The following is a 13,703-nucleotide window of genomic DNA, read 5'->3' on the forward strand; positions in this document are numbered from 1 at the left end:
GGGACGTGAGCTGCTCTTAGCGACAGGACATGAGCACTGCTCCACAACAACAGAGGCCGGGTAATCCTTAACAGAGGAAGGGAATGGATCCCTCCTTGTCTGTTTATGTAGGAGACCACTGTGGTGTTGTCTGTTCTGATCAGAACGTGACAGAAGTGCTTCAGAGCGAAAAACGCTGCTAACAGCTCCAGCTGATCGATGTGGAGTCTGGACTGCGCAGGAGTCCAGTTTCCCCTCACTGTCATGTGATCGCACAGAGCCCCCCATCCCCTCAAGGAGGCGTCCGTCGACACCACCTTGGAGAAAGACACCCGTCCCGTCGGTGAACCCTGACAAAGCAGGCTGGGTTCCCTCCAAGGTCGGAGCGCAAGGATGCACTGTGCGTCTATCAGTATTTTCCTGCTGCGATGGCGTAACACGTCCAATCGGTGAAAACGAACCCAGCGCTGAAAGGGTTGCATCTCGAGTAGACCGAGGGGAACTACAGCGATCATAGAGGCCATCATGCCCATCAGCTGTAAAATTTTCTTGAACCGCAGTTTGCGTCCCAACTGGAAATGCGTGAAGCAGCGGTGGAACGCAGCCACTCTGCGCTCCGACAGACATGCTAGTCCTGACGCGGAACAAATCTCCAGCCCCAAGAAAGAAATCTGCTGGCTGGGGTCTAACACACTTTTTCGGACATTCACAGAGAAACCCAGGGACTGAATGTGAGACAGAAACAAAGGTAGGTGCGTTGCCGCTTGCTCTCGGGATCTTGCTATTAAAGCCCAGTCGTCCAGATAAGTCAGAATGCGAACACCTTTTTCTCTGGGACGAGAGAGTGCCGTCTCTACACATTTCGTGAAGGTGCGAGGGGCGAGTGACAGACCGAAGGGCAGCACGAGGTACTCATAAGTTGTGCCCTCGAAAGCAAACCTCAGAAATTGTCTGTGGTCTCGATGTATGGCAACATGAAAATAAGCATCTGTGAGATCGATCAGAGCAAACCAATCTCCTGGACTGATCGCATTCAAAAGGTGCGAAGGTACGTGTTCAAAATCCGCAGGTCCAAGATTGGACGGAGCCCACCGTCTTTCTTCGGGACAACAAAGTAGCAGCTGTACCAACCTTTGTTCGTTTCCGAAGTCGGGACCACCCGAATCGCGCCTTTCCTCAACAGTGAACATATTTCCTCCTTCAGAACGGGTGCTGCTAACTCTCCCACTGTTGTGTTTACAACGGAGTGGAAGTGCGGGGGTCTGACCTGGAACTGTAGCCGGTAACCCATAGCAACCGTTTTCTCGACCCAAAGGGAAGGGGTGCATGCACACCACAGGGGTAGTCATAGCGCAAGGCGCCCGACTCACTGCACTGACAGAGGGGAGCTGTTGCCCTCTAGCGTGCTGGAGGGGCACGGCGTTACGCAGCCCCCGTCGAGGTTGACAGGGGGCGCCGTCACTCTTGATTGATATTGGGTTTTTTAACACAAAATGCCTTTATTTGAACATTTGTGGCACAAAAAGAATGCAGACATGTCATGTGTGTGGGGAGACTGTTGTGCTTGGGAGATTGTATTACGGGAACGCAGCGCCGTTTGGGGCTGGGCCCTGAAAACATCAAGCAGCGATTTTTTTCGCGGCAAATGAGGAGCTGTCTTGTCTCCCGTATGACAGCTCAAGACCTCCGGAACAGCTAGGAGGACTCTGGCTTCTTCCTTCGAGGTGTCGGGTCCTTCTGGGAGCTCACTGGGGGTCCTTTAATCCAGGACAGGAGCCGAACCCTCCGCTGGGGAGGAGGAGGGTTGACCAGAGTTAGCCACAAGTGCCGCTGTGCCACGACTGTGAAGGCCATCCCTCTGTCGACCGAAGCGCAACGCGGTGGGACATCCGAAGAATGTAGTCCGTGGCGAGTCTGATCTCGTTCAGAAGTGGGGTTAGTAGGCGCCGAGCTCCGCCAGGCACATCGCCTGATATGTTTGGAGGATCGTCACGGAGCTCAGAGTTCGCGCTGCACATCCCTGGGGTCGATAAATTTTCTCCAATTGACTGGCGGAAAATCTGCAATGCTTGGACGGTAGCGTAGCGGGCCCAATCACGCCGTGATTTTGAGATAGCGCGAGAAAGGCTGCCAATGACACCTCCATGGGTGGAGGGTGTACCAGGCCAGCAGACTCAGCTCCCTCCAGGTCGCAGTACTGTCCGAAGCCGGGCACAGTCACGCGCGTGGACAGGGGTTTGCTCCATGAGGATGTAAGCTCGGATAAGAAGTCCGGGTACATGGGCAAACGGTTCTTCACCGTCGTAGGTTCGGGTGGGAGGAAAAAAACGGCGAACCAAGATCGTTTCTGAGCGGGAGAGGAGGAGGGCCACTCCACGTTTTCCCGCCGCACGGCAGTACAGAGACAGAAACAATGCCTTTTCCTGTGAAGCTTGCAAAGCAGTGGCAGCGTGGTCACTCGGCGGCAAATGTTCCTGGTCCTCATCAGAGGAACCGGGCAAGTTGAGGCAAACGTCCAGAATGTCGTCATCTTCGTAGGGTGCACTGAGCTGGGACAGCGGCTGCTCCTAATCCACGTGCTCCACCTGTTCATTAGCTAGCTCCTCCATTAGCTCCATGTGTTCCGCCCAGGTAGTAGCAGGGACTTCCACCTGGAGCTCGTCGTCGGACCCGGACGAAACCTGGTCCTTCATTTCCAACAACGGGGATCCTGTTGCGCCAAAAACGTTTTTCCCAGTGCCTTTTCCACGAATTTCACGCGTCTTTACAAAGTCGAGCGCCGTAAAACGCTACACGACTTGCAGGCGTGGGGCTCCGTCAACGCTCTCGGAGCGTGGACAATCCCCAGCCAGACGGGACAGGCTTCATACTGGTCTTTATCGTGCAAAGAGAAGCCGCACTCCTGAGGACAGGGGCGGACGGAAGACTTCTGGTTCGCTTTCTTTGGCCGCGCGCTCATGACGTGACGCTTGGGCGAACAGCACAGATACTCTAGTTAGCGCTCCTCGGGCAGACACAGTGGCCGAAGGGGCGACAGTGACTGACACCAACAGGAACCGTTAAGCTAACACCGAGACGGCTGTGGAGGGTTGGCAGCACTAGCTAGGAGCAGCGTAGCTGGCAATGACCAGGAGAGGTGTTCTTAGTGAGGTGAAGAGCATAAGAACTGAGGTGAGACGTCAACGACAGGACTTTATAAGCAGAGGGCGGGTCCGCCCAAATGTCATTGGACATCATCTGCCTAAAGGCGTGAATAGAGGTGTCTTCAGTCAGGCACGCGAGGGCGTGGTTTCCCATAGTACATGTTTTGTACCAAGTGAATCGACTGAAAGGGAACCTGCACTGTCTGCAGCAGCCCCTCCCATACCCACGAAAATGAGAGGGTGAAACATGCTGACGTGAGATCGTTTCTAACAGCTCCCTCCAGGAAAAGTCTGTGCTGCAAGCTCCGCCCCCCGGCTTACACAACACTTAATTTGACCCCATACCAGTGATGATCAGCGAAAAAAAACTTTCATTTTAGATGCAGAATACCGTATATATTCCAGTTGTGTCCTGTCTTCAACAAATTCCAGCTCAAATAGGTGTTTGTTACTTTTTTTGCAGCACTACCTTAAGGGGGAAATTAGGAGACCTTTTTCCTTTTCCTAATGTTTCAATGACACCCAAACTGGCAACCCCGCAGCATCTCTGGTGGCGTATGGAGCGAATGAGCTTCATCGCGGGAAGCCACTGATCTGTTGGGCACTGATTGGGTTTTATCTGGTTCTAGTGCCAAAGCGGTTCTTTGGTTTCAGTTCCTACTGTGTGCCAATTTCGGTACTTCACTCTCCGCCCCACAGTGTCCGGTTCCTGCCCCACGCTCCAGAGTCAGTGCTGCCGCAGTGTCTCTCTCTCTCTCTCTCCCGCCGTGTGAAGCGGGCGAGCCCCGCTGGTCCGGGAGGCTGTCCGGCTGCAACCAGAGAACCGCGCGCTGTGACAGGACATAAACGCTTGTATTGGATAGTGTTCTACCCGCTGGTAGAGTCTCTGCAAAATCCCAACGCTGAGTTCCTGATTGGCTGATGTGACGCAGCGACCTGTCAAACTTCAGGTATTTACATTTTTGCTGTGCCACCCGATTCGTGCCTCGCCGCTCAAATCGAGCGGCTGGCAGACCTTCACGCCACCCCGGTTGCTCACATCACGCCGCGGGCTTCAATTCACCACAGAGCGCGTTTGGACCATTGGGTAACATTGGAGATTGCCGCTTCTGCCGCCAGAATCGCATTCAGTGTGAATCCACCTTTATCCTCCTGGAAGTAACATCAGAGGATGGTACTCTGTGGTCATAAAGAGATGGACATGGTCAGTAATAATATTCAGGTAGACTGTGGGGTTGGAACCATGATCAGTTGGTACTAAGGGGCCAAAAGTGTGCCAAGAAAATAACCCCCTCACTATGACGACACCACCACCACTACCAGCCTGAACTGTTGATACAAGACAGGATGGATCCATGTTTTCATGTTGTCAAATTCTGACCATACAGTTTCCTGTAGCTGACAGCAGTGATACCTGGTGTGTTCTTCTGCTGCTGTAGTTCATCTGCATCCAGGGTGTTGTGTGTTCAGAGATGTTCTTCTGCAGACCTCGGTTGTAACCAGTGATTATGTGGGTTACTGTTGTCTTTCTATCAAGTGGAACCAGTCTGAACATTCTCCTCTGACATCAACAAGACATTTCCACCCACAGAACGGCGGTGGTGCAGTGGTAGGGCGGTCGACTCCTGATCAGAAGTGAGCAGGTTGGACTCCGCCTTGCCTACCCATGTGTTGAAGTGTCCTTGGGCAAGACACTGAACCTCTGGTGGGAGGTTGGCGGCAGTGTTCGGCAGCGGAGCCACCACCAGTGTGTGAATGTGTGTGTGAATGGGTGAATGGGTCTGTGACTGTGAAGCGCTTTGGGCCCTCGAAGGAGGGAAGAAAGCGCTATACAAGTATATGCCATTTACCATTTACCATAACTGTCAGAAACGTCTCTGGATACTTTCTCTTTTTCTTAGCATTCTCTGTAAACTCTAGAGATGGTTGTGGGTGAAAATCCCAGGAGATCAGCAGTTTCTGAAATCCTCAGACCAGTTCGTCTGACACCAACAACCATGTTTAAAGTCACTTCAATCTCCTTTCTTCCTCATTCTGATGCTCAGTTTGAACTGCAGCAGATCCCATTGACCATGTCTACATGGATACATGCATTGAGCTGCTGCCATGTGATTGGCTGATTAGAAATTTCCATTAACAGACAGTTGGACAGGTGTGTCTAAAAAAGTGGCCAGTGAGTGTAAAAAGCTATCTGTGCACTCACCTGCCTGTTAAAAGCTCAAAGACCAGGATTCCCAGAGCCCAGAAGTCTACACTGAAGTTGTGGCCTTTGTTGAGGATGATCTCTGGAGCCACATACTCTGGTGTGCCACAGAAGGTCCATGTCTTCTGGCCAGATCTTATTTTCTTGGCAAAACCAAAATCAACCTGAGAAGCACAATCATTGGTCAGCTCACAGTTTGAGATGTAACCATCAAAACATGCAATCCTGAATCCATCCAGGGTAGGAGATCTTAGAGTAGAAATGCTGGTTTAATCTCTGTTTTTTATGCTGATGATGTTTTTTCTTTTTCAAGGAAAGCCTAGCAGCATCAAAATAAAAGGAATGGATTTCCTGCATAAATGTTTGCTTGCAGAAATGAATAAAATGTTCCCAACCTGTTTAAACACTAAGCTGTCAGACAAACTTCAGGATGCTAAACAATCTGTAAAAGAGCCATAAGCAGCTGAATGAATTTAGCAATTATTTAGATTAATTAATTAGAAATAAATTAGAAATTCCAACATATAGGCTTACTGCTAACTTAGGTTCAGAGAATACAGGAATGCCAACATTAGCTTTAGAATGCTTACCAAACTAAACATCGTAATAGAAGTGATTACTACTGGACAACATTACACCTGATTAACGCCAAAAACTACTGAATAATGAGGAAAAGGCATTTATTGATTATAATATTGCTTGTTAGAGGTAAATGATGTGGACATTGTGGAAACAGCTGCCGTCATGAAACCACAGGGAAGGTTTAGCTGATCCTTGTGGAGAATAGAAACTTTCACAGCTGGGAAACAAGATGAACGTTTAAGCAGATAGAACACATCAATATCACAATAACACAATGAATATTACAATAGGTCAAAACAAAAGGGTAACAACTACACAAAGTAAAACATCGCAACAACTGATTTTTTCCTTTAAAGGTATCCATAGGAAGAACTTTAACATCTGACAGAAATACAAGTGTCCTACCTCAGTGTTTTTTTTTCTAAAAGAACAATAAACCAAACAAAGAGTTAGATTTAGTGAGTGTTTAACATAATCAAAAGTCAAAGCTGGCTCAGATGATGTCATCACGCTTCTGCAGGCTGATTCAAAATATGGTGAAATAAAAATTGTTCAAACACTCACATTCATGTCACATTTGTACTTCACCAATTCGTATTTATTCTGCAAATGAACTGTAATGATTTTTAGGATTTTGTTCTATTCTTAGCTTTAGATTTTATGTTTTTTTTTTTTTTTGTAAATGTTGTAATTGCTGCTGACAAAAATTGGGTCCTGTGAATCATCCCCTCACACTCCCTTTTCAAGACTGCGAAAATGTTTCTTTCCTGAGGCAGTAAGAGTGAAGAACTCTGGAGGACCCTGGTAGAACCACCGCCCCGCAAACCCTCAGACTACCTCGAACAGCGCAATACCTGCACAATATTATATATATACATATATATATATATATATATTAACTTACTTATCCTATACTGTGCAATAATCAATCTCTGCAACAGATGCTCTTCATTGTGAGTCACATTGATACATCTTTTGTTTCATATTTGTCATACTGCACTTTAACAGTTGGTCTGAGACCAGAGATGCAAATTTCATTTCATTCCTGTCGTGAAATGTAAATAAAGACTCCTTGAATCCTTGAAATTTAACTTCTTTTTTATTTTTATATACTAACTAATATCTATGGGTAAATTTTATATTTAGAGATGTCATAATTGCACCATTCACTCAATTTTCTCAGCTTTGTTGTCACTATTAATAGAAAGAGTAGTGAGGTTAAGATTTACCCAATGCAATTATTTTTTATGCTGCCTAAAGTAATTGAGGAATCTCTAAACAATTTACATGTATTACAACACTGACAAGTATTTTTTTTTCAGTTTAAAAAAAAGAAACGGTGTCTTTTATCTCAGGTTCTAGCATCTCATTTTTGAAAAACTGGATTTAAAGGAGCCCCACGTCTAAAGTAAAGAACAACTGTTTGAGCTGGAATTCATTGAAGACAGGACACAGCTGGAGATATACGGTATTCTGGATCTAAAATGAAAGTTTTTTGCTGATCACTGCTAGCTCTGTGGACTTGGGTGTTGAGTTAGACTGAGGGCGGAGCTGTCAGAGCAGACTCTTCCTGGAGGGGGCGGTTTACATCATGCTGACATCAGCACGATAGGAGCCACTTGTTTTCTGGGTATTGGGGGGGTCAAAATGCCACTTTGGGGTTCTTCATGTTCAGTAAAATGCATTTTAAACCTCAAAAAGTAGAAAAAAGATGAGTTTTCATGGAAGGCCCCCTTTAAGTATTTATCATCAAGCAATGACAAAAGTCTGTTTTAATGACAGACATTTGTTTGGCTAAATTGGGATTAGAAATATGATTAATGAAACTAAAAATAATGAGGAATTATTAGTCAAAAGAAAAATAATATTTCTTTTTGTAGATGATTGATCTAGCCAACAGCTTTGTTTCTATGTAAGAATACAACTGTGCAGCCTCAGCTTAATGAGCTTTTGTTCTCACTGCTGTTGTGAAAGAGGCTTTAGAATCAAACGTAGATTCTAGTCTGGTAGGAAATTCTTCCTTTTATTTCCACTAAAGAGAAGTCTTATTTACCAATACATCAAACATAGATTTGATCATTTCAATGTTTCATGTTAGTCAAACATGAATAGACCAAAATGTTCCATGTAAAGAAAATCTGAGCTCTAGATGAACTTTTTACAATGAGGCCTCGGGCTGTGAACCACATCACTGTGATCCAGCACGACAATGAAAATAAAATATGGTTAAACTATTACTTTGTAATGTGGGCAACCTGCTAGTAAACAGAACCCGTCTGCGGGCAGACCTGAGTGCTGCTCACCAGTTTGACGTATCCTTCCATATCCAGCAGGAGGTTTTCAGGCTTCAGGTCTCTGTACAGGACCCCTTTGCGATGGAGGTACTCGAAAGCCTCTGTAACGCAGCCGATGCAGAACTTGGCGGTGGGCTCATCAAAGCTCCCCCTGAAGGCAGGACAGGAGGAAGTGATCAGCAGCAGAACTTTGATGCAGCTGTCAATCTGTTGGCCTCCTTGCTGAATGGGGGAGGGGTCCTCTGACCTGTCTCTGAGAAGACTCCACACCTCCCCACCGAGGCACGCCTCCAGCAGCATGTATACATATTTGCTATCTTTGAAGGTGCGATACAGTCTGATGAGAGGAAGCAAAGTCTGGTCAAGCTTCAAAGGAAACCTGCCTTGATGTTCATTTGTAATTCACCATAAAAGAAAAGCAGCAAGAACAGGAATGAGCCTGGACAGCCTGAAATTATTATTCGTCATCAGGAAGATCAATAAGACAGAAAAGCACATGATCTCAACATCCGATGTGTGAGAAGCAGAGACTGACTTCACAACGAAGGGTGAGCGCGCCTCGGCCAGGATCCTCCTCTCGGAGTGGATGTGCTCCTCCTGCCTGTTTTCCACAACGTGTTTCTTCTTGATGATCTTCAGTGCAAAGGTGATGTCCTCGCCCTTCACCCTCACCTGCAGGCGCATGGAAATCATAGAAGTGCACTTCTTCTGATGGAGCTCAGCAGTTGGAAGAGTTTCTTGCTGACTGCAGAATACTTCGGTTTGGTGGCTAATGCTGAACTCTGAAGCTGCAGTGAGATAGAGAAACTATCTCTGGAGGATTCTAAAGTCAGCCAGCAGATAAACTGTTGATTTACAGATGTGCTGTGTGAAGATGAGAGCATTGACTTGTTCATAAAAGCACGTTTTAAATGAAGCTGTGAGAGCATTTTAAAATGTTAAAAGGTGGGGAAGGAGTCAACCAAGACACAAAAAACACTTCAAACAGTCAGGACTCTCTACAGCTGATCATTAGACATCCCTTCCACTTTATTAGTTTTTACCAAATTAAAAATCTGAGTTGAGGAAACCATCAACTCAAAAACCAATTAGATGAAAACTAATCATTAAAACTGTAACAAATTAAATTTGTAAATTGATCCAATGTTAAACTTTTTTCAGAGCATTCACAACCGTGTGGTCCGGTTCATACTAATGTTGGCTGGATTTGCTTGAGACTCTCCACTATAACTGCAATGAACTTCTGAGTGGTGTTTATACTTTTCAACCGACGTGATTGTGTTCAATGTTTATTCTGAACATGATCAGCATCCCGCTTACAGACTTGTGAGATCAGGTATATGAAGGGAAGAGGAGGAAGTGATGAGTTTGTCTACTAAACAGAAGCAGGGAATAAAAAAAGCCAAAAAATAATACTGAAAAAGGATCAAATTGCACTGTCTAGTGCTGCAAGAAATGAGAAATAACATTTTTCCAGTAATTTGCTCCATTTTCTATCTAGTCTCCATCTACTTTTCCGTTCTCTGTCACTCTATGTGAGTGAAGTTTGGTATTTTATAACTTCTTCAGAAAGTTTTCATTATTTTCAGTGTTAAAAATATATTTTTGGACACATTTTTCTGCCCCTTCAGCACCCCTTGTGCAGCCTGATTTAGAAATGAAGAAATTCGACAATCGGAGGGTAGTTGTCGGAGCATCCTTTTGGTGTCCTGTGGGACCTTACATATCACATGCATGAGGCATTTGCGTGTAGTCAGTTAGGAGACAGTATTCTCATCACCAAAACGACTAGGGTGTGGTGTAGGGACACCATATGACAACATCACCCATACGCTATAAGTGAGTGTAACTCCCATTATCCTTACAAATACTCCACGATGCATTGACCATTTTCAACGACATCCTTGCACTGCTGCATGAGCCTCAGGGGAGCAGCTTGTCTCCTGAGAGAAGACTGGTCTCTGCTTAGAACAAACTTCTCAGTCAATCAGGCAGATATCCACAGAATCATGAAGGCTACCTGGACTACTACCACCTGCATCGTCATTAGTATGAGGCCCCAGCAGACACTGGAAGGAAACCCTGTCCATTTCCTCTAAGCTTTAACAAAGTGGGATCATCTGGACTCACCAGCTCTACTCGGCCAAACCCCCCAACACCAAGAGTGGCAATAACTTCCAGGTGGTGGAATGGCCGGGACGAGGTAAAGACCGAGACCATGTCTTTCAGCTGCATGAAGCCTGGAGACAGCGGCTGACTCTGGTGGCGTGACACTGACTTCCTGGATGAAGACAAAGAGCACCTTTGATTTAGAAAAGATTTGAATTCAAACATCTGCAGTTAAATAATAGGTCTAAACATTTCATGAGCAAAATGACAATAAATTAATACATTCATTTGAATGAAAAAGCAGGACAAAACACAGAAATGTGTGTTTCTGTTGATTTGCTGTGCTTATTTAACCCTTTAACACCTGAGGTGTCATCTGTGACGCTTTAACACAAAATCTTTAACATACTGTAACTTTTCAACCGTTAACACGACCAACGTCATTCCAGTAGATTTTGAAACAGCTTTTTTCCTTCACAATCTACTGGAATTATCCTGTTAAAAGTTGAGAAGTTACAGTGAATGAAAGAGCATAAACACTGGAGCTCTGGTGTTAAAGGGTTAACCCAAACGTGGAGTTGTGGATTTCCCTCTGAATCCTCTGCTTTGCTCTCCTCTGTTCTGAAGTGTTTAACATCCTGAGGCCAGCAGAGTCTGACAGGCAGCTTCTGGATTTTGTTTTTTCTCCTGCTCCTCAGGGCTTTTTGTCAAAGATCTACAAATCTTTATGAATGTTCATCAAGCGTGAAAGATTTTTCTCTATGAAGAGTTGTTTAGAAATGAGCCTTTCTGGATTGAGGTGATCTTAGATCATTGCTTATCTCTTTACTTTATGGCTTGTTTTTTCCGATCACCTTTAATCAAATGGAATTGGATATCATCAGTTTGAGCATGTGCACCTACTTGACCAGTCTCTTCTTGTCATCTCGATCCAGTGACGCCACATAACCTTGGAGGTGTTTCTGCAGTTCATTGAAGTTCCCCACAGTCTGATCGAATGTTCTGGGAAAAGTGGTGTCATTGCAGTCTCACAAAATCCAACGATGTCAGACTTTTCAAATTAAAATAAGCACAAAAAAACCTCAGAAACTCACTCTCTGTCGATGACGAGGCACTCCACCCCGTTCTCGTCAGCGATGATGTTGGCTGAGCGAACGTCGTCGCTAGAAATCACAGGCAAAGCAAACAAACACTAGAACACGAAGTTTGCATCCATCAGGATAAAGGGGGATCATCTGCAGTCTTCTCACCTGACCAGGGCCTTCTCTCCAAAGTAGTCTCCCTTCTGCAGCGCATTGATGATCTGTGGTAGCTTGTGGGCCTCAGTGGTTTGGGTCACCTTCACCTACCCAACAGAGTCCAGAGGAGTTAAACCTCCTTTCCTGTCATCATCTCAGCTTTATGTCAGTTCCATGCTGGCATACTGGATGACCTATTTCTGTTCATGTATCACCCAACAGAGTTCATATGTGACTGAAGTCACAGTTCAGTAGACCCTATTCAGTCATTGCTGGTGTAGGTATTTGTGTTCGGCCTGCCAGATCGGTACAGGGCCTGCGACTTGATGACGTGTGAGGTGGTGATTGGTCAAGACCACTGGCCATCCCACGATGTAGGATGCGACACACATGCAGCACTACTTGTGTCTTCCTGAGTGAAGAATTGAGGAGGTCCAACCAAGTACACAAAGAATCACAAAAGGGGACACAATGTTTTGTAATCAACTGCAAAAACCATGACAACAAAATGATCCGATCGAGAATGATCAGAAGATAGTAATCACATTTTGATAAGAAGAAATCAGGCTGGGACGCGTAAAGCGTTTGCTAGTGAGTAGCATGCTGGTTTGGTTCATCATTAATGTTTATTTATATATATTTTTATTAATGTTTAATGTTTTAGTGGTTTTAAAACATGGCTGATGGTACTCACACATATTTACATGCAACTAGCACAACATTGAAAAAAACGTAATTATGATGGAAAAGAACTATGGGTTACAAAAGAAACATAAAATATAAAATCAAACATATGAAGAGCCTGAGCAGATGCTTTGGATTTTTGGTGCTGGTTGGTGCCAGTGATTTTTTTTATTTTTTTTTGGTGATGATGGTCTGAATGTGCTTTGAATTTTGGTATTGATTAATGAATTTTTTGGGATGATAATCCTCTGAGTATTTTTAGGTTTTTGGTCCTGATTAATATAAATTACTTGTTTGTGGATGATTGAAATGAATTACATCACTGATCTTAATGATCCTTAATGACCTGAATCTATGATTGTAGGGTATAAATATTTGATCATAAGTGTGAGTGAGGGGCAGAGACGATTAATATTACAAAGGGGAACATAGGCAGACCGAGTAATGCTTCTGATGTGAGATTGAAAGGATAATGAACTGTCAAGGATGACGCCCAGACTCTTAACCTGAGGGAAGGAGAAACTGAAGAGGGGTCAATAGAAAGTGTGAAATTGGAGACTTTGGAATGGGTGGATTTGGAACCTACAAGGAATAATTTGGTTTTATCCCTGTTGAGTTTGAGGAAGTTTAAGGTGAACCAGGTTTTAATTTCAGATAGGCAGAAGGAGAGGGAGGAAGGTGGAAGAGAGGAGTTGGGTTTACTGGACAGATAGAGCTGGGTGTCTTCAGCGAAACAATGAAAAGTGAGGTGGACTTGATACCAAGAGATGAAAGTCTTTGCAGGAGGATGGAGTGAGATATGGTAATTCATGTAAAGAAGATTGGTAAGGTCAGACCAGGCTGGGATTCTATAAGTTCGCTTCCTCCCACTCCCTTTCAAGCGATCTACTTGTGATTGATGATGTAAGATGTGTCTATTTTATGTGTTTTTACCTGATGGCTTGAAATAAACCATTTCTCTCATTCATTAATTCAGCTTCACACTACGTAGTTTGTCTAAGTGGCATTACCATAGTGTGTCTTCATCACTAGTCCCAAGCCCCCATACCGATCTTGCAGGCCAAACATATTTGGTATCTACACTGGAGCTTAAAAACACTAAAAATGTATTGAAAAACAAACTGACAGAGCATAATTTATGAAGGTTTTTGACAGCAATGAAATGGAATGATCATTTTTGCTGTCATCTGGCAGTAAATATCAGACACAAGGTTAGGTCTGTGGTGTGGTCACATGCTGTGTGCATGCAGAGCTACGTTCACTTTCAATTGACACTAAAGGCAGAAGTAACCAGACTCAGACCTAAAGCTATAATGCAGTCTTAGAAACAGGCAGATCTGGGGTGTCAAACACACATACATGTGAGTGGGAAACTGCTCGCCAGCTGTGTTGATGAGGTAAAAACTTTCTGTAATTTACAAGGCTCTAAAAGCGACACACACACACAGAGGTCAAGCACCTCACAATGACA

The 13,703-nt window shown here is 44.8% G+C and overlaps 1 protein-coding gene across 3 annotated transcripts in view; it reads right to left on the reverse strand.

Annotated features, from left to right (window-relative positions):
* Nucleotides 1–13,703, reverse strand: part of prkg2 (protein kinase cGMP-dependent 2) — a 37,694-nt gene that overhangs the window by 6,953 nt on the left and 17,038 nt on the right. For 2 of the 3 annotated variants that reach the window (XM_036213723.1, XM_036213722.1), the window contains exons 8-14: nt 11,561–11,655; nt 11,405–11,473; nt 11,214–11,312; nt 10,332–10,482; nt 8,737–8,873; nt 8,211–8,538; nt 5,326–5,489 (exon numbers count right to left, since the gene is read on the reverse strand). In XM_036213723.1, the coding sequence (XP_036069616.1) occupies nt 5,326–5,489; nt 8,211–8,538; nt 8,737–8,873; nt 10,332–10,482; nt 11,214–11,312; nt 11,405–11,473; nt 11,561–11,655 (1,043 nt within the window). The remainder of the gene's footprint in view (nt 1–5,325; nt 5,490–8,210; nt 8,539–8,736; nt 8,874–10,331; nt 10,483–11,213; nt 11,313–11,404; nt 11,474–11,560; nt 11,656–13,703) is intronic. The other variant, XM_024260101.2, reaches the window with a different exon arrangement.

This window comes from Oryzias melastigma, linkage group LG9 (assembly GCF_002922805.2).
Source record: "Oryzias melastigma strain HK-1 linkage group LG9, ASM292280v2, whole genome shotgun sequence".
NCBI lineage: Eukaryota > Metazoa > Chordata > Actinopteri > Beloniformes > Adrianichthyidae > Oryzias > Oryzias melastigma.